Raw genomic sequence first — 19,071 nt, 5'->3', positions numbered from 1 at the left:
TCCTGTATTTTCTTTCCTTTGAACGTGAACAGTGATCTTTTTTCTGTTGGTATTTTATTTTTTGTATTGTTATTGATTTGGTTACTTTGTGGAGTGGTAAAATGGATCAGATGATGGAACCCCGATGGGGCATGACACGTGGACAGCTTCTCAGGGGGCTTCAGATGAATTCCTGGAGGAGAAGGCTATCGACAGCTACCTGCCACTTCCAGTGTCACAGGCAGTACGCCCCTGGGCACCACTTTCTGGGGAGCAGGAGCGGGCTGGGGCTACTGCATTTGTGTCCCGCTTGTGGGCTTACCATTGGGGCCTCTGGTTGGCCACTGTGGGAAGCAGCATGCTGGCCTAGAGAGGCCTTGGGTCTGTTATAGCGGGCCTCTCTCTTGGTTTTTAGGTGTTACAAAACATAGTCAACCTATTTTTCTCTCTCGATCATTTTAATACGGTGACTTGCATGGAGTCTCGCCATCCACTAATAGCGATGTGCTATGTTGAGAAAGGGCCTTGTTTTCTTCCCCTTGACCTTAGGGAGAGGCTCTGAGACTTTGCCAAGCAGGGCTCCCCCTCAAAAGTGGAAACTGCCATGCTGAGTTCCCACTGTGCCAACATCCTCTTCAAGGCTCGTCTGCTTTCTCTGCATCCCTCCCTTTGCCCTGTGGTAGGGATTAGTCGTGATGCTGCCAGTAGGAAGCAGCTCTGAAATGAGATCTAAAATCTCCCCCAGGTCTACTCTGGATAAATATTTCATTCTACACAACAAACCTGTCCATCTCCTAGCCGTGTGAAGGTGTTTAACTCCAGCTCCCTCACCCCATTGAATTTTCCCCAGTGGAGGCTGGTGGCTCCGAAGTCAGTGGAGTGGTGCATCCTCTCTGGGTTTCACTCAGGACCAGTCAGAACTCTGAAGGAGCTCTCCAAGGTTTGAAGCTTGGTGTTCTATTTGTGATGAAAACCCGGAGCGGGTTTACTGCCTCACTGACAACGGAGCCACCAGCCTCCACTGATTCCCCCTACCATCTTCTCCATTTCAGAGAGCAGCTATGCCAAGGAGAGCGCCCAGAGGAAGCTCTACTCCCCCAGCAAACCCGGCTCCCTGGCTGAGGCCTACCCACGGAGTGCAGTGGAGGCCGGGTCCCGTTGCCACATGGTGGAGACCGATTCCAGCGGCCCCGAAACGAGCTACCGAGATGAGGCATCGGAGGAAGCCGGTGGAAGTGACGTGGAGGGCCCCCCGAGCAAACGCATCAAGCTGGAGTTCCAGCCTGACAGCCCCCCAGGCAAGGCAAAGGAGGCCTCGCTCGCCAGCTCCGAGGAGTCAGACAGTGGCAGCGAAACAGAGCTGGGTCTCCTCCCTCAGCCGAGGGCGGCCCTGGTTCGGAAAGTGAATGGCTGCAAGGCTGGTGGGCGGAGGAGCGTGGGGCCTGGTCGCCCCTGCACGTCGGAGTTTGCCTCGGTCATCCAGACCCAAAAGAGTGTGGCCCTGAAAGCCAACGCAGCGCTTAGCATTAAATCCGAGCAGGTCCCTGGTGCCAAAGGGGCCCCCTGGACCTGCCCAGCTGCCCCTCCCAAGGGCAGCCCGTACACTGTGAACAAAGCACTTAGCCTGGAGAAGCCCACTTTGCGGCCCACCCCTCCACACCTGTATGTCACCATCCCGGACTCTGTGCTCACCCCGCCCGAGATGGACAGCGGCACGGCGAAAGGGCCTTTTGGCACCTCTCCCCGGGCTGTCCCGACAGCCCCCTCCTCGGCGGACACGCTCTCGCCCCCTCTCTCGGGGTCTCCCTGCGAGGAGAGGGCCACATCGACGCCATTCACCCCGCTGGTCTACCCTACCGAGATGGAGGTGCTCCAGCGGTTCCACACAGGCAACGTGGTTCTGCCACTGGTCCACCAGCTTGGCAACCCACACGCCGGCACGCCGGGCTCCTCAGGCCTCTATGCCACCAGCACGATCCGCTACGCCCCCGCCGAGATGACGCTCGCCATGCAGAGCAACGTGCTGCCTCCTTCCCACCCCATCAGCCTCATGGACCTTAGTGGGGCCGAGGCGAAGACATCCCGGGAACTCATGTACCACCACCTACAGCGGCTGAACATGGTTGCGCCGTTTGGGAACTCTGCTGGCTTGGCCCAGATATCGGGGGGAGCATTTGCTGCTACGGACTCCTTGTTTTCCACGCTGCCCTTCTCGGTGGCTGGTGGCGGGGCGCATGGCACATCAGCATTAGAGCGCAAGGAGGACTGAGCCCAGGGGATGGTGCGTGATAACTTGGCGTTTCGTTTTGTCCGCAAAACCACAGCCAAACTCTGCACTGGGCAGAAATACCGAGATAAGATCTTGTGTGGCCTTTTGTATCGGTGCCATGACAGCGTCCTCTGCCAGCGTTCCCAAAACCAGGGGAAGAAGTCTTTTGTCCTCAAACAAATCCCCATGTATCTACCTTTTCGCAACACACCTTTCTAGGCCTCCTTGCAGATGGGTGGAAGGGCCATCTCCTCACTCCTGCTTCTTGCTTTACAGGTCTAGGGCACCCAGATGCTGCTGTTTAAACTGATGTGATTTGTGGAGTGCATTCTGGAGTTAGCCCAGTGTAAACGGAAAGCGGAGTCTGTCTGACCTTTCTAGGAAAGATGCAAGTTGGAGGAAAGAGGTCCCCTGCACCCTTCCTTGTCTGCTTTCCTGCTGCTACAAGCCGACTTTACTTCTGCCACCACCTTAGCTGGGAGCTTTGTGTATTTGTGTGTAGGGGGCGGGTATGCTCAGGCCCAGGGTGGGGTTGTCTCTTGTCAGGCCCACCTACCTGCTGGCCAAGGGAAATGTAACCTGCATACATTTGCAAGTGAAAAGCAGAGTGCCACCACCTTAACCCCTCTCCCCCAGTGTGCTTGCATCAGTGTATCACACCAGCAGTTAATGACTTTTGCTTCCGGTCCCTCCACATTGCTCTGCCCCTTGCAATATGGGAAGGGGTCAGGGTCTGTGTTATCAAGTGGTGAGAAATCGAGTGGATGTAACAGGTCTGCGCGAACCAGCCCTTCTTGATCTCCCTTTCTAGTAACCTCTCTTCGTGTTCACGCTCTCCCCATCCGCAAACAATGGCTTAATAGCGTATGCCATGATCCTTTGTGCTCAGATCAGAGGGGTAAAGTCAGGGATGCAGGTTACTGAAACGATCTTACTGCAGCTGTCTGCACTGCACAGCAAGTCAGAAACAGAAGCAGCTGTTGTTGCTCTGAGGGTTCTGGCGCTAGCTTAAAAATCTTAAGTGGAATGTAGGCGTCAGCCCACGAGTGCTGATTTCCTAGTGGTAAAAGTGCTTCTGAAAGGGCGATGAAGAGCAGTGTGGGTGGGGCAGTTAGAGAGAGTGAATGGGCTGCCCACTCCTCTAATTAGACCTCTCATTCATGGTCCACATGGGCCTCTGTGATCTGATCCAGCAATCTTGCTCCTGTTCTGCCTGCCTTTATGCAAGCTCAGCTCTCATTTCAGTCCTCTGCCCGATAATAGAAAGTCTTCATGTGCAAGACGCAGTGGGGCGTGTGGCAAAAACTTTTCCCGCCCCACCCACATCCCACTGGGAGCATGGATGCAGGCTAGAAAAGGGGTGAAACAGGCCATCATGTGTGATGACAGCACTTAAAAAGGTAAAACTTTACGCCATAACGTTTAGCACTTAATTCAAAATAAAGAATTGTACAGTTCCATGGGAAAAGCAGGGGGATAACCCCACAGCAAGACAGTAGCACTTGGACAATGTGATCTTTTTCTGTATAACTCATTGCTAAAGATCTGTGTGTGTGCGTGTGCATTTTCTTTCTTTTATTAATCTACTGTTCTCATTGGATAGACGAATATAGTTTCCACTACTCACTTCTCGACGTTTTGCTGCTTCTTTTGGCAATCTGGGATTTCAGAGAAAATAAAAATAAATGGACAACTTTTCTGCCTTCTAAAAGGATTTCCAGAGGCTCAAAAAATCCTTCTTGTAGTTATGTTAAAGTGGTAGCCATATTAAAGCAGTAAGTCGTTGCCCTAATTACAGGCTTACATATCCTCATTTTGGGTTAATTCATACAAGGAGACAAAAAGAACACCACCCCCAACCCATTTGAAAGTCCTTGAAATGACAGTATGGTTATGGTTTTTAGAGCCCCCCCCCGCCCCCATATTAAGCTTCTTTCTACTGGAGTCTGGTCTCCTTTGAAATGTTGATGACTGATTTAGATCAAAAATTCCTAAGTGAGTTTCTTCAAATTTGCTAATTTATTATTTATTTATTGCATTTATACCCCGCCTTTTTTTCCTCTTGCAAGGAACCCAAGGCGGCTTACACTACCCTCCTCCTCTCCATTTTATCCTCACAACAACCACCCTGTGAGGTGGGTTGGGCTGAGTGTGTGTGACTGGCCCAAAGTCACCCAGTGAGCTTCCATGGCCGAGTGGGGACTAGAACCCGGATCTCCCAGCTCCTAGTCCAACACTCTTGCCACTACGCCACACTACACCACTTTTCTAATGGTTAGAAAAGCAGAAGGGGCTGCAAGGGCTATAAAAGACAGGTGTGAAATTCAAAGCAGCCTTGGTAAATTGTGAGCAATTAATTGAAAATAATAAAAAAATTCAGCAAGTGCTGAGCGTAAGCAGAGGCGCAGGCTAGCATTCCATGCAGATCAATAACTGAGAAAAGTACCCATGTTACTTCCAGGCTGCCGCTTCAAGCAATCAAGTAGGCCAAGAGCCACTGATACACAGGCTCCTAAACACAGATGTCAAGGAATGAGGTTACAGCCTTTCCTATCTATACATTATTATTGTTGCTGCTGCTGCTCCTATGCTATGATTATCGGGGTGGATCACAAAAATTAAAAAACATAATATAAAAACTGTAACATACAAAATTTTAAAACAATTTAAACAGCTAAAAATGAGATTCCGGGACCTGATAAAACAACTGATATTAAAATCCCATCACGTGCCATCAAATGCCTGGGGGTAAAGGGAAGTCTTAACCTGGTGCCGAAAAGATAACGATGTTGGCGCCAGGTGGACCTCAGTGGGGAGATCATTCCAAAATTAGAGGGTTGCCACTGAGAAGGCTCTCTCTCTTATTACCACTCTCCCTTATAGGAGGGCCTCAGATTTTGATCGTGGTGTATGGGTTAATTCATACTGGAAGAAGTGCTCTGTCAGGTACTGTGGTCCTGAGCCATGTAAGGCTTTATAGATCAAAACCAGCACCTTGAATCAGGCTTGGAAACATATAGGCAGCCAGTGCAAGTGGGCCAGAATTGGTGCTATATGTTCAGGCCATCTGATCCCCTTTATCAATCTGGCCACTGCATTTTGCATGAGGTGCAGCGTCTGAACCGTCTCTGAAAGCAGTCCCATGTAGAGTGCATTTCAGTAATCTAACTTGGAGGTTACCAGAGCATAGACAACTGAAGCCAGGTTATCCCTGTCCAGATAGGGGCATAGCTGGGCCACCAACCAAAGTTGGTAGAATGCACTCTGTGCCACTGAGGCCACCTGAGCCTCAAGTGACAAAGATGGCTCCAGGAGAACCCCCCAAGCTGTGAACCTGCTCCTTCGGGCGAATGCACCCCATTCAAGGGAAGTTGAATGTCCTCCATCATGTCAGAAGAACCGCCCACCAACAGCATCTCAGTCCTGTCTGGATTGAGCTTCAGCTTATGAACCCTCATCCAGTCCCTTGTCGCAGCCAGGCACTGATCTAGCACATCCACAGCCTCACCTGACGAGAATGAAAAGGAGAAACAGAGCTGCATGTTACCCACATCCTGATGGCAAACCTATCACTCAGCTGTTTCATGTAGATGTCAAACAGCAAAGGGGACAGAACTGACCCCCGCAGAACCTCATGCTAGAGAACCCACAGGGCCGGGCAACATCCCACACTATAGCAGCTGGCTGTGTTCCAAGAGGCTCCACCACTCATGTCCCTGAAGGGAAGAGCGTTCCCCATAAGGAATGCATGCACAGCACAGCCCCTGCCTCCGGGAGATCCACGCGTGCCTCGCTGCCCAAAGGAGGCTCCGCCCAGGGAAGGCTGCAAAAGCAGGGAAAGCCCTCGGCGAAGTGCTCTCTGGTAGGCCTCCTTGGGCATTCTGGCGGTGGGGCAGAGGCAGCGGCGCTCCAAGGGCTTGGGTGGTGCTGGCATTTTCTCACAATGCCCTGGAGTGCCCAACACTGTCACTCCAAGGCCTTCTGGGAAATGTAAGTGGTGGCCTGCAGACCAACCACCAGGCAGAGGGAGCCCAGGGCAGCCACCAGTGCCGGTGAGCAGCCGCCTTAGGATGACGGGCGCTACGTGCGGCACCTGGCTGTATCTTTTGCATGCGCATAGGATTCTCTCGGCACCTACAGGAGTGATCCAGCAAACGTTTCAATCCCAGGTCTCCTGCCTCCAGCGCTTTCCTCACACTCTGGTGCGAGAATAATGAGAAGCTGTGAAGTGACAAAAAGGTCTGCTGCCACTCGCGTCCCAGATAGAGCTGAGCGCCTGATACTGTGATTGATTTTTCTCCCCTCCCCCAATAAAAAGAGAGCAGATTGGTTTTGTCATCTTTAATACAAATGTCAACTGACCTGGACAGGTGGAGCCAAGAATACGTGGCCCAGTGGCAGACTTCTGATCTGTGATAATGATGATGATTCTGGAGCATGGGCAACACTGGAGAAGCAGAGGCAAAGCTATACAGGGGATGCTAACAGAACTAGGATATCTTAGTTGAACGTGGCTTTAGAACTTGCAGACCTGGTTGAAAACGGGGGAGGACCAGGACCAACAAATGGGACCTCGACAGAATGCTCACTTGTTAAGAAGCACTAGTGATCCTGGTTCAGCAAGAATGCAATGCCTCCAGCTGAGAAGCTGGCTCACTAGCTCAGCAGAAGGTCCTTCTATTTTTCGTGTCTTCCCTGGGGATCTGATTTTTGCTACTGTCACTTCCCAGAGCCCACCAGGAAAATCTGAAATAAATATAGAGCAGCCAAGGCATCCGCTTGCCTCTCGTTTGCAAGAAAGCCACCCCCTCCTGGTCTTTTGGCCCATGTGGCATGAAGGCCCAAACATGCCCTGTGGGTGGCCGTAAGATTCAGTCTGCAGAGTAAAATCACGTCCCAAAGGATTGTCTGCAAAAACCAACTTGGCCTTCACTTCTCCGACTTCCCGTCCTCCTTCTTCTTGTCCGGGCACTTGTCATTGTTGTCATCCTGGATGATCTCTACCTCCAGCCGGCCGATGTAGAGGGAGATGGCGCACAGCCAGAACAGACCCACCGTTGTGACCGCAGCACAGTTCAGAAGAGCTGTGGAGAAGGACAGCATCATGGTGCGGCGGAGGAGGAAGAGGCTGACAAGGTAGGAGGCACTGCCGTACGAGACGCAGATTCCACCAAGGATGAAGAAGCCTAGAAAGAGAAACAAAGTTCACTCTTCTGGGAACAGGCCAGACCTAGCCATGATTACGCCTGTCTAAGACTCAACAGGACAGTACCTGCAGGCTCATATCTGCTTGCGTATCTGGGCAGGCTTACAGTAGAGGGGAGAAATCCCTTTAATTCTTCTGTATTCTTTATAAATGTAGCTCTACAAGCTGACATTAAAAAGATATTTTATTAGACCAAGGCAGGTTAGTCCAGAAGCACGAAAGCTTTGAAGTGTTCCAGGATGCTTTGCAGGGTAGAAAAACATTCTGATGAAGAGTTCTGCAAAATACGAAAGCTTGCATACTCCTATGCTGGTTGATCCAGGAAGACACTTTTTCCTACTCTCTTATCCCCAAGTTCACATGGCTACTGTGTCTACTTTCCTTACTAAACACTGAAACTAAAATATAGCCACAAAGAGAAAATACTTAATCAGTTCTTCCAAGACTTGGGATAATGAGAGCTAGTGTGTATAAAACCCCAAAGCTTCCTGCCCTAGTGTTGGAGAGGCAAATCCCACAGGAGGGGACAATCCTGCTGGTGAGAATAAAAATCCTGATACCAAAATCCTGGGGCTGAGGAAACCACTCAACCCTCCCGCGACGACTGAAGCTGGAGGACACGCACTGTATTTTGCATGGGTCACTCTACCACCTTTCCGCAGTGATGAATCCACAAAGGCATCAGTCATGTCCACTCCTTGAAGCTCAAGACTGAGCAGAACTATTCTTCAGCACTACCTGCACCATCCCCTTGATGCACACACAGCTATGTTGTTCCCCCAAAATGAAAATGCTGGCTATATAAACTGGGGCAATACCAATGGACAGCTACAGACTAGGGTTGGCGGAGAATTTCTCCCCAAAACTTCGGGGGGCCGAGCGCCAACGTGTTCGGCCCCCCGAACAAGTTTCGAGGAGAAAACTTCCGAACCCCCCCGCCCCCCGCATCCCCCCCGGGACGGGACTTACCTTCGCCGAATGTCCCTCCCGGCAGCGGGTCCGGCCGGCGGTTCGGTGAGTGTTCGAGCGGAGCGGGAGCGGCAGCCGGTCTTTTGACCGGCTGCCGCCACCGCCATTCCAATCAAAGAAAAAAAAAACAAAAACGCCCCGATAGGCTACGTGACGATTCACGTAGCCTATCACGGCTAGATTTGCAAAGTCAGCCGTGATAGGCTACGTCAATCGTCACGTAGCCTATCACGGGTGACTTTAAAAAAAAAAAAGTGTGTACGGATAATGGCGGCCCCCATAGGGAGCCGCCATTCCCGTTGCTTATTTGGTCGCTGTAGTCTACGTAAATTTTTATGTAGACTACGGCGAAAATAAGGGCAACGCCACGTAGGGAATCGTCACGTAGCCTATCAGGGGGCGTTTTTGGTTTTTTTTTTAACTTTCGCGTTCGTGGCCGGGCGAGGCGGGAAGCCTCCTCCCCGGCCTGAATTTCGGCCGGGCCGAGGCGGGAAGCCTCCCCCCCGGCCTGAATTTCGGCCGGGCCGAGGCGGGAAGCCTCCCCCGGCCGGAACTTCGCGGGGGGAGCAGCGAAGCGCCTCCCCCCCACCGCGAACGTCCTTCGAGGACAGGTAAGTGACTTTCGTCCACCCCTACTACAGACCTCTTTCAAGCGTGAGACACCGCTGCCCCACTGTGGCAAAATTTAGAAACTGTTTTGGAGCTGCTGAACAGATGTAAGAATCAGCCAATGCGTGACTGATCAGAGCCAGTCTGTCTCTCAGCAGGTACCAAGTGTCACAAGTGTCTTTATTCTCTGTGCCACTAGTACTCCCCCCCCCCCCCCGTAGATATATAACCTGGTAAAATTCAACAGGATGCTGTGGTTTTCAAACTGTGCTCCTAAGGTTCCTCAATAATGGACACGCTCGTCACCATTAAGCTGTCCTCTTTACTGCACAGCCACAGAAAGTGCTGTGTACATTCTGAGGCATGCTGTCTAGGAGGACTAACAGGCATGGATGGCAGACCAGGTATGCTGAGACCAGCAACGTTGCTAGATTCAGGAGCCAGACCTGTAGGATACTAATCCGCATAAAATTTACATATGCTATTTTAGATCTATATATGCAAATTTAGAAATAACTAGTAGGATGTATTTAAATTTTGCAGAAAGGAAAGCCAGCCAATTAATTGCACAATACGGCAACCCCCCAATCAGGGGTCACATATTCGAAATGGTGCCTGGCACGTGCCACAGCTCATTGTCTGCGCAAACCAGGCCTCTGTGTGCGTGCCTTGCCTTCCTTTGTAGCTCAGTGGTCAAGCCCCTGCTCTGCATGCAGAAGGGCCCAGGTTCGATCCCCAGCATCTCCAGGGAGGGCAGGAGAAACTCCCGTCTAAAACCCTGGAGAGCTGCTTCCGGTCAGAGTCAGCACTACTGAGCTAGACGGACCAACGGTCTGACTCGGTATAAGGCAGCTTCCGACTTTCCTGTGCGCGCGCAGCTGTCAAGGCCCGGCTCCAGCACTGCCGTGGGCCGTGTAGGTTATAGCCAGGATGTGATCAGCAGCAGCCTGGAAGGGCTGGGCCTTGTCAGCCTCTGGAATGCCGGAATCGGTGTGAGCTTGTCTCTGTCGGTGTCCTCAGAGCAGGGCCGGGGGGAGTCGCCCCCCTCCCTGTCCACCTGCTGGTCTGGCCTTGGCAGGCGGGGAGGCTGGAAGCTGTCCGTGAGAACCTGGCAGAGGCGGGGTGGGGTTTGCAGAAGGGTCGCCCAGGATGGAGCATCAGTGCTGGAGAGCTGCGCGCTGACGCCCCGTTTAGACAGGGGCCTTGCGGAAAGAATAAAGGCCTGTATCTGTCAAGGGATCCGGAGGCGGTGTCTTACAGTCACGCCTTCCCTTTTAAGTTTTTCCAATTTCGGCCACTGTGGCTTAGACCTGCGGGCTTCAGGTAAAGATGACTTAGGTGGGACTGGCACTGGCAGGGCAGGGCCCCAAGGAGACTGAACGTGTAAAACCAGACCGACACAGTCCCAGAAGGTGTTTGGCTTGCGCTGCCCTTTCAAGTGCATGCATCAAAGCTGGTCTTATCGGAAGGCTCAGCAGCAACTGGGCATGACACTAACGGAGCCTGCTGGTTCTGCCTCCGAGTGACCTTGCTGCTCTCCTGGCAGTCAGAACTGGATTGGGACAAAAGATGTGAAGGAAAAGGGAAGCATCCTAGTATCTGGAGATGAGCAAATGAACACCAAGATGTGGGAAATGCAACTCTTCTTCAGAACTATACCTGTTTTTAAGAAGCGCTTCTCTTATATTTTTGTTTATGACCCACGGTGGTCGGTAATGCAAGCTCTGTCGTTGTAAACTGCATATTAGCATGCCGAATTTCTGTAAAAACCATGTGTGTGGTTGGGGGCGGGGGGGGGGGGGAGAAGAGAATCACTTTACATGGCTGATTGTATCAGATAAGGAGGAAGTGCCTGGCCACTGCCCCACTTTGGGGTATTGCATGGCGGCATCAAGAGCTGGTCCCAGGCTAAGTACTGACCCAGTAACCTCTGCTGATACTTCCACTACATCAGAGGTGGGCAACTTGTGCCTGTCCAGATGTTTTGGCCTATGATTTCCATGATCTCTCACCACTGGCTATGCCAGCTAGGACAGACGGAAGTTGTAGGACAGAACATCTGGAGGGGCACAAGCTGCCCACCCCTGCGCTACATGGAAGATGCTTTTATTCACATTGGCTTTAGGGGGGGTGGAGAAATAAAGCGAACGAAATCATAGAATCAGAGTTGGAAGGGGCCCTTTAGGCCACTGAGTCCAACCCCCTGCTCAGTACAGGCATTCAGTGTAAAACACCCCTGACAGCTGTCCAGTCTTTGCCTGAATGCTTCCAGCAACAGAGAGCCCACCACCTCCTGAGGCAGCTGGTTCCGCTGCTTCTGCTTTGACTGTTCGGAAGGTTTTCCTGATGTTCAACTGAAATCTGCCTTCCTGGAACTTAAGCCCATGATTTCGTGTCCTACAGACTTGGATGACAGAGAACAGGTTGCGGCCCTCTTCTGTGTGACAGCCCTTCCGGTCCTTGAAAAGAGCTATCATATCCCCCCTCAGTCTTCTCTTCTCAAGGCTAAACATGCCCAGTTCCTTTAAGCTTTCCTCGTAGGACTTGGTTTCTAGTCCTGGGATCATCTTTGTTGCCCTCCTCTGAACTCGTTAAGTCAGGCAGGGACAGTCCCTGTTTGTGGCTTGCTGTGGTGACCTTGAACCATTTGCTTGTTCCCAGAAAACATCGGGGGGGGGGGGGACTGTTTTGAAGTCTTAAAAGTGCAGGCTCCATTAGCTGTTGGAGGCTGAGGCTCTGTCAACTTGCAATTGTTTAGTTTCCTCATCCCCATTGCACGTACAGGACTTAAGAGTTAAGATGCTGTTAACTAGACAAGACCTTGGGCAGGGCCAGTACAGAAGTCCAAATAAATAAATATTGGGGTGGGGGGACTAAAGTGGCTTGCCTCTCACATGAACAAGTTAGAAGAAGAGAGGGAGCATCTCACGCAGGACGTCTGCTGCACAACCTTCTTCTGCCCCTAGAACCGCTTTCCCCAACCTGGTGCCCCCCAGATGTGTTGGACTACAGCTCTCATAACCCCCCAGCCAGCGTAGCCCTAGAATGTGGGTTCTTACCAACAGAACTGTATGCAAAGACTGCCCATTCTAGTCTCCCTCCCTCTTTATTTTGCAGAGACATCCAAGGCACATGGAATTCTGTTTCACACTTCGTCCTTACTTAAAATGAGTTCACCTTGATTTCAAGAAACCATTTCTCCACTTTTGCCAGCAGCTTTCTCCTTTGCACATCCGCTACCCCTTCCTGCACATGCCATCTGAGTGAGGAAATTACAAAACTGCAAGCTGCCAGAGCCTCATCCTCCAAGGGCTAGTGGAGCCTGTGCTTTTAAGGCTTCAAAGCAGGTTCCTTCCCCTACCCCCCCCCCCATGTTTTCTGGGAACAAGCGAACGGTCCAAGGTCACCACAGAAAGCCACAAACCGGGACTGTCCCTGCCTGACTGTCAAGGCGGTATGATCCCTTGCTCTTCTGGAGGCCGCTGACAAAAGATGACATCACCAGAGCTATTAATGTCTGAAATGTCCACCGAGACTTCTTCAAGTGCCTCTTGTCTGTTGACTGACTTCGTTCAGAGAGGCCCTTTCTGGCTCTAACTGCCAATTAGCTCTTACAAATTTTATAAGAACAACTGTCCCAGTCACAGACAGCACAAAGTCTGCAGACAAGCACTGCACAAGGTGCATCTCAAGTAGGTCTCCCATCCAGCCAGACATACATCAACGGAGGTCATTGCTACACAGCAATGGCCCGAACCACCCATTCCATTCTCATTTGCAAACACATCTCAATCTGGCTACTTGGAAGCCATTTTTACTCCCTGTCACAGACCAGGCAAGTAACCATTTACACACCTGCTATAAAACGTGTGTCCCAGGCTGCTGGTTGGTGCACACACAGGGAACTTCCTGTGCTCCACACTCAGAGCTTCAGCGCCAAAGAGGACACGAAAGGAACAGCCTTAGTAAAAGCAGTGGCAACATGGCATTGGAACTCTCTCCTGGCAGGCATGCAAGCTGTGCAGGGACCCCACTTCTACAGTGCAGATGGGCAGACTTCTGGATTATCAGGCACCCTGGAAGAGCTTGGCTGATTCCCAAAGAGTGAGCCCTACAGATCTCTTACAGGCCATGATAATGCTTACAACAACCCCTTTTCTGAAAGCCGTCAATTTCTACTAATAGGATTACTTTAATTTCTACAGCCAACTCTTAACATCTTCTGCTATTGTCCTCCCCTGGGCCTAACACCTCGCTTGTTACCTACCATAAGCTGCTTCGCGCCCCATGTCACTCTGAACATAAGAAATCACTCCAACACCAGTAGCCAGCAAGCCGTTCCGAAACCAGGAAAGAAACCCTGGTGAGAAAGGAGAACAGGAAAAATGAATCAACTCTTCTGTGTTTAACCAGGTATAGTTTTATCAAACAAAACGAAAATATATGAATAAGACTAACAGTGCAGTCTTATACATGTCCACTTGAAGTGCTTTCAGCACTGAAGTGCTTCTGTTATTATTTAATAAATGAGTCACAAATAACAGCCAACCTTACAGGGCTGTTTGTAAGTACAAACTGAGACCACTGTTCAACAGCTCACCTGAAAAGGGCAACTAAAATGATGGAGGGGCTACAGCAACTCCACGAGGGAAGGTTAAAACAGCTGGGATTGTTTAGCTTGGAGAAAAAGGCGAGGGAAGGGAGGCATGATAGAGGTATAAAAATTATGCATGGTGTGGGGAATGTGGACAGGGAGACATTTTTCTCCCTCATGATACTAGAACCTGGGGTTACCCCATGAAGCTGATTGGCGGGAGATTCAGGTCAGGTAAAAGGAAGTACACAGCACATAACTAAACACTGGGATTTGTTACAAGACATAGTGATGGCTGCCACTTTGGATGGCTTTAAAAGGGGGTTAGATAAATTCATGGAGGATAAAGCTATCAAGTCCTGATGGCTCTATGCTACCTCCAGTATGAGAGGCAGTAAGCCTATATGCACCGTTCCTGGTGAACAAGGGCAGGAGGGTGCTGTTGCACTCCTGTCCTGCTTGTGGGTTTTCTGGTTGGCCAGTGTGTGAACAGAGTGCTGGACTAGATGGACCCTTGGTCTGATCCAGCGCAACTCTTCTGATGTTCTCACCCATGGCTACCTCACTTGGCTCTTCCTCTTCTGACCAACAGTGAAACAACCCGAGATGAACAGAGTAAAGAGCAACTGATCACGCAACTGCCAGCAGTTGTGTAAGTGAGAAGGGACAGAAGGTGATGAGTACAGCCTCAATGACCTACTGAGAATTGGGGTTTTATGGGGAGGATTTATTTATTCATTCTTTTGTATTAAGAACTGATATGCTACCCTTCAGTACAAATATTTCCAGGGCAGGTTATGAATAAAAGCAAGGGGAGGAGAGAGAAGGCAAAGCAGCCAGATCAGGCGCCCACCATCCAGCTCCTGATGTTCCAGCTACAGCGATCCCCGCCACACACACACACCACTGCTACCACAGGGCTACTCAGGAACTATCTTGCCCTGAGGGGAGGAGAAATCTGACTTTCAAAACATTTATTTCTTTATAGCGTGGCTTTACTGTTTTATTATATAATTTTAATACTTTTTGTTTTAATATTCTTAGGTGAACTGCTCTGTGACATTCACCTGGAAAGTAGTATATAAGCACTTCAAATACACTGTGGATAAAACTACAAGATAAAAATACCAAACAATATCAGCAATAAAACCCAAGCAGCAGGTTGAAAGCAGCACAAAACAATGGAAATTGTTTAAAAATGTTTAAGGGTGCAATCCTATGCACATTTAGGCAGAAAAAAAGTCCTACCACTCCTGGCTGGGGCATGCTGGGAGTTGTAGGGCTCTTTTTTTTGTCTAAACATGCATAGGACTGCACCCTAAAGGACTTGGAAAAATAAAGACGTCTTTGCCCAGTACCAAAAAGACATAAGAGTAAATGCTAGAGGCATTCTCTAATTGGGGCACCACTACTGAGAAACCCTTTATATTCTCCCACAGAATGCTATGAATCAGAGTGAGTTGAAGGAGCCCCAAAATTGTTTTATGTTCTGCCTCGAGGGGTCCTTCTGGAAGGATGAGAGCTCAGGGGTAGTGCACTGGCTTCGCACGCAGAAGGTCTCAGATTCCAGCCCCAGCATCTGCAGCTAAAAGAATCAGTGAGTAGGAGATGGGGAAGAGCCTTCTCCCGCTGCTGCCAGTCGCAGTCAGCCCTCATGAGCCAGAGGCATAACCCAGTCTGAGGCAGCTTCCTATGTACTGAAAGGCAGGACAGAATCTCAGCCTATTCATCCGTGAGGCACTTTGGACACTCAAGGCTGCAATCCTCTACCGACTTACCTGGAATTAAGCCCCACTGAACGCAATGGGAATTACTTCTGAATAGGTATGTACAGGACTGCACGGTAAAAATACTCGTGTTACTATTAAACAGACATACACACGTACTGGCCAACCTTCCAGGACTGCTGAAAGGATGAGCCTAGAAGACAGCATATATGTGAAGCGTTTTGGACACTAAGGAAAACAGTCCAACAATTCGAATACTCATCCCGCAAAAGAGGAACAGCGTTAGTTTAAATGTAACGACAAAATGTAAAATAATTTTTTTAAAGGCATCCCGGCTTCCAAAAGGTAAGGCTTCGCCCAAATTAAGTCCCCTTCCTGCACCTCTTTCCTGCCCTGGAATGTCAGCTTTCCCGACCCAGGACCCTCCAGACGAGCTGGACTACAACTCCCAGCAACCCGCACCAGCATAGCCATGCCCGTCTGCTCTGGGCTTTCCCGACCCAGCTCCCTCCAGACGAGTTGGACCACAACTCCCATCAGCCCCAACCAACGGCCACGGTGTCTGGGGTTGATGGGAGCTGTAGTCCAACACTTCCGGGGGAGGATGGCTGGTCTCCCCACTCGGGCTACCCCTGGCCCCGCCCCGCCCGCCCGCCCGCCGCGCTCTGGGCCCGCCCACCAGCGCCCCCATGCGCCCCGCCCGGGGCGCGCGCGCCAGGCCCCGCCCACTCCTCCGCCCGCCCCTCACCGGTCTCATGAGCCTTCCTGAGGAGCCAGGCGTCCGCCTTGTCCAGCTCCGAGACGGCGGGGGGGGCCGGGCCCCGCCCGGAGCCGCGCCTCGAGCCCCGCCCTCTCCACGGCCAGGCCTCTCCCCTCAGGAGCCCGCCGGCGCCCCTCGCCCGCGCCGCGACCCGGCCCCACCAAGCCCCGCTCAGCGACATGGCGGCGGCAGCCCGCAGCGCCGGTGTGCGGAGAGGCCGCTGCCCGGCGAGCACGGAGGGCGGGGCCGGCGCTGATAGGGTGTTTCTCGCAAGCGCCGCGCCTCTGCGGAGAAGAGGAAGCCCGCCTTTCGAACGGGACTGGTCGAGGCCCTTGCCGTTCTGCGAAGAGGCGGATCTAAGGCTCCATCCCCGCGCGGGCATAGGCCCTTTCGGACCTGTCAGTCATTATACGGTGCGCGCTCCCTGTCGCCGGCCCTGGGGCGTGACGTCTCATTGCTCTTCCGAGAGTTGTGCATTCCGGGATATGTAGTTCCTCTCTGCGCGTGGCGGATGCCCCGCCGCGTGTCGGGAGTTGTAGTTCCGGCGCTGCCGCAAAAGCGGCGAGGCGTGCAGAGAGCGAGAAGGGCGGAGTGGCTTTAGCCGCCTCAGTTCCCGGTTTTAGTGGGGATCTGTGCGACGAGCAGCGAGAGCTCCGCGCGTGCGCCACCTGCGCGGGGTCAGCAGCCGCGGCGGCGCCGGAGCAGCCCCCGCTCTTCGCCGGCGCCCCGGCCTCCGCCCCCGCGCTCCCCGTCAGCGGAAGGAAACGCTGGGAGAGCAGCCCGCGGGGGAGGCTCCCGCTCGGGCGCCGCCTTCAGTGTGCGCACCCCGGGGCGGAACGCGCGTGCCGCAGAAGGGGGTCCGGTCGCGCGGAGCCTGGGCCCCTTCGTCGGGTTGAGGCCAGCCCTGCCTAAATCCCTAAACCTCAGTAAACTCCTTTGTCTGACCTTTTAAAAAATTACCGGTTCGTTGACTGTCAATAAAGATTAATTATTCGGACCCATTTTTTAATGTTTTAATTTTGCTACTGGGACTGGGGCAGTAGTTATATTTATAAAATGCTCATTGAGACTTGTTGTTGTGCAGTCGTTCAGTCGTGTCCGACTCCTCGTGACCCCGTGGACCACAGCACGCCAGGCCTCCCTGTCCTGCGCTCTCTCCCGGAGCGTGCTCAAGTCCATATTCATTGCATCCGTGATGCTATCTAGCCATCTCACCCTCTGCCGTCCCCTTCTCCTGTTGCCTTCAGTCTTTCCCAGCATCAGGGTCTTTTCCAGGGAGTTTTCTCTTCGCATTAGGTGGCCAAAATATTTCAGCTTCAGCTCCAGTATCTGTCCTTCCAATGAGCACTCAGGGTTGAGTTCCTTAAGGATGGACTGATTTGACCTCCTTGCAGTCCAGGGGACTCGTAAGAGTCTTCTCCAGCACCGCAGTTAGAAAGCATTGATTCTTCAGCGCTCAGCCTTCCTTATACTCCAGCTCTCACAGCCATACGTTGCTACTGGGAAAACCATAGCTTTGATTATGCGGACCTTTGTCGGCAAGGTGATGTCTCTGCTTCTTACTATGCTGTCTAGGCTTGCCATAGCTTTCCTCCCAAGGAGCAAGCGTCTTTTAAAATGCCACAAATGAGCGGGCAAGCTTTCGAGATCCCTAGGACTCTTAGAGGGGAAAGGAAGCTGCCATTTACTGAGCTGGAACAATCAGTTTTCCCTGCCTTGCCTGGAGATGCTGCACATCGAACCTGGGGCCTCGTGCATGCGAAGCGCGTGCTCTGCCCCTGAGCTCTGGCCTGATGAAGATTTCTGGGAAGCCCAAAAACATGCACACGCTTTTGAAGGAAATTAGTGATTCATTCTGCTTCTTGTTTCACACAGTGCACGAAGCTGAGCAGGATGCTGGTGCTTTGTTTGTTCATTTCTGTCTTAACTGTTGTTCTCGATGTGAAGAAGGGATTTTTTAGTTGCACACACAAAAGACAAAGAAAATACAGCAATCCCTGCTGTACCCATGAATCCCATGTTTGCTGGCAATGTATCTTTCATTAGCAATACAGAACATACAGTTAAAAGAATCCAAGGATAAGGGTGCAGGCCTATGCATGTTTAGTCAGACAAAAGACCTACAGACTGTAGGCCTTTTTTCTGTCTGAACATGCTTAGGATTGCCCCCCAAGTCTCTGGAAAGGAAGATTTTACTCCATCCTATGAAACCCATTTTTTCCCTACAGGTTCTTCCTTGGATTCCCCACCAAAGGCCCTAAAGGCAATCAAAAGAATGTTGCACCCTTTGCCTCCTTGGCTCACAGCCTGCTGGAACCTACCATCTTTCATGGCTGCAAGAATTCGGCCAAGCTCTCATGAGGCCCCCTCACCCATGGGAAGGAAAAGCAGTGGTGCAGGACAGCAGGTTGCTCCAGAGAACTCCACCGGCCACTCTTTTGCTGCAGCAAATGCCACAGCAGGAGAGTGGCTGGCAGAGCTCTCCAGAGCACCCTACGAAGGTGGTGGGGAGGCAGTGGAGGGAGAGCAGCACAATTCGCAGCTCTTCCTGCTTCACGGCCGGATGCGGGTGCATGAGCCTGCGAAATGGTAGGGCCGGCCCTGCAGCCAAAACTATGATTGCCCTTGAGTCCGAATTGTGAAAGGAAACCAGTCTTCACTTTCAGTTTTGGTTAGTAAGTAGGAAAGTCTTATTGAGCATGCTGGGACGAGTGCAGGCCAACAGCGATTTCCTGTCAATTCTGAAGTCCTTCCCAAACTAACCTCAAGCAGATATATTTATAGTACACGCTGTAGTTACAATTCTACTTGTTTACAAAAGGCCCTTACAAACAACACAGAGTTTACATTAAGAAAGATAATGGGGGTGTCCTCATGAGCAATTTGCTCCGAGCTGGTTGTGTTTGCAGGTTGTTAGGGATACATGACGTCGTGGCCCTCCAGCAGCCACCCTGGAGC

At 51.6% G+C, this 19,071-nt stretch overlaps 2 protein-coding genes across 8 annotated transcripts in view; one reads left to right on the top strand and one right to left on the bottom strand.

Moving 5' to 3' along the window:
* Positions 1–3,954, top strand: part of NPAS1 (neuronal PAS domain protein 1) — a 93,364-nt gene extending 89,410 nt beyond the window's left edge. For all 6 annotated transcript variants that reach the window (XM_084814757.1, XM_084814759.1, XM_084814755.1 and 3 more), the window contains one exon: positions 1,032–3,954. In XM_084814757.1, the coding sequence (XP_084670883.1) occupies positions 1,032–2,248 (1,217 nt within the window). In that variant the 3' untranslated portion in view covers positions 2,249–3,954. The remainder of the gene's footprint in view (positions 1–1,031) is intronic.
* On the bottom strand, positions 3,829–16,348 carry TMEM160 (transmembrane protein 160). Of its 2 annotated transcripts, XR_014784989.1 has the most exons (4): positions 16,102–16,348; positions 13,300–13,392; positions 6,611–7,434; positions 3,829–5,756 (listed from the first exon to the last, which is right to left on the bottom strand). XR_014784989.1 is itself a non-coding variant. In XM_084814761.1 (3 exons), exons 1-3 carry the CDS (start codon positions 16,292–16,294, stop codon positions 7,178–7,180), a joined length of 543 nt encoding a protein of 180 aa, XP_084670887.1. In that variant the 5' UTR covers positions 16,295–16,348; the 3' UTR covers positions 5,763–7,177. The 2 variants fall into 2 exon arrangements, 1 of the variants encoding a protein (XP_084670887.1); XM_084814761.1 differs by lacking the exon at positions 3,829–5,756 and having other exon boundaries at positions 5,763–7,434.
* Between the last annotated feature and the right edge of the window lie 2,723 nt (positions 16,349–19,071).

Source organism: Heloderma suspectum, chromosome 10 (assembly GCF_057233095.1).
Source record: "Heloderma suspectum isolate Gila_16-S chromosome 10, 16-S_ref, whole genome shotgun sequence".
NCBI lineage: Eukaryota > Metazoa > Chordata > Lepidosauria > Squamata > Helodermatidae > Heloderma > Heloderma suspectum.
The sequence above is the reverse complement of the archived record's forward strand: the minus strand, read 5'-3'. Positions and strand labels throughout refer to the sequence as shown.

Excerpts from the sequence above, each read along its gene's own strand:
- TMEM160 (XM_084814761.1), bottom strand. The coding sequence starts at position 16,294 with ATGTCGCTGAGCGGGGCTTGGTGGGGCCGGGTCGCGGCGCGGGCGAGG. Across the intron at positions 13,393-16,101 it reads CAGGAAGGCTCATGAGACCG|GGTTTCTTTCCTGGTTTCGG; the intron begins GTGAGGGGCGGG and ends CTTTCTCACCAG. Across the intron at positions 7,435-13,299 it reads GGGGCGCGAAGCAGCTTATG|GCTTCTTCATCCTTGGTGGA; the intron begins GTAGGTAACAAG and ends TTCTCTTTCTAG.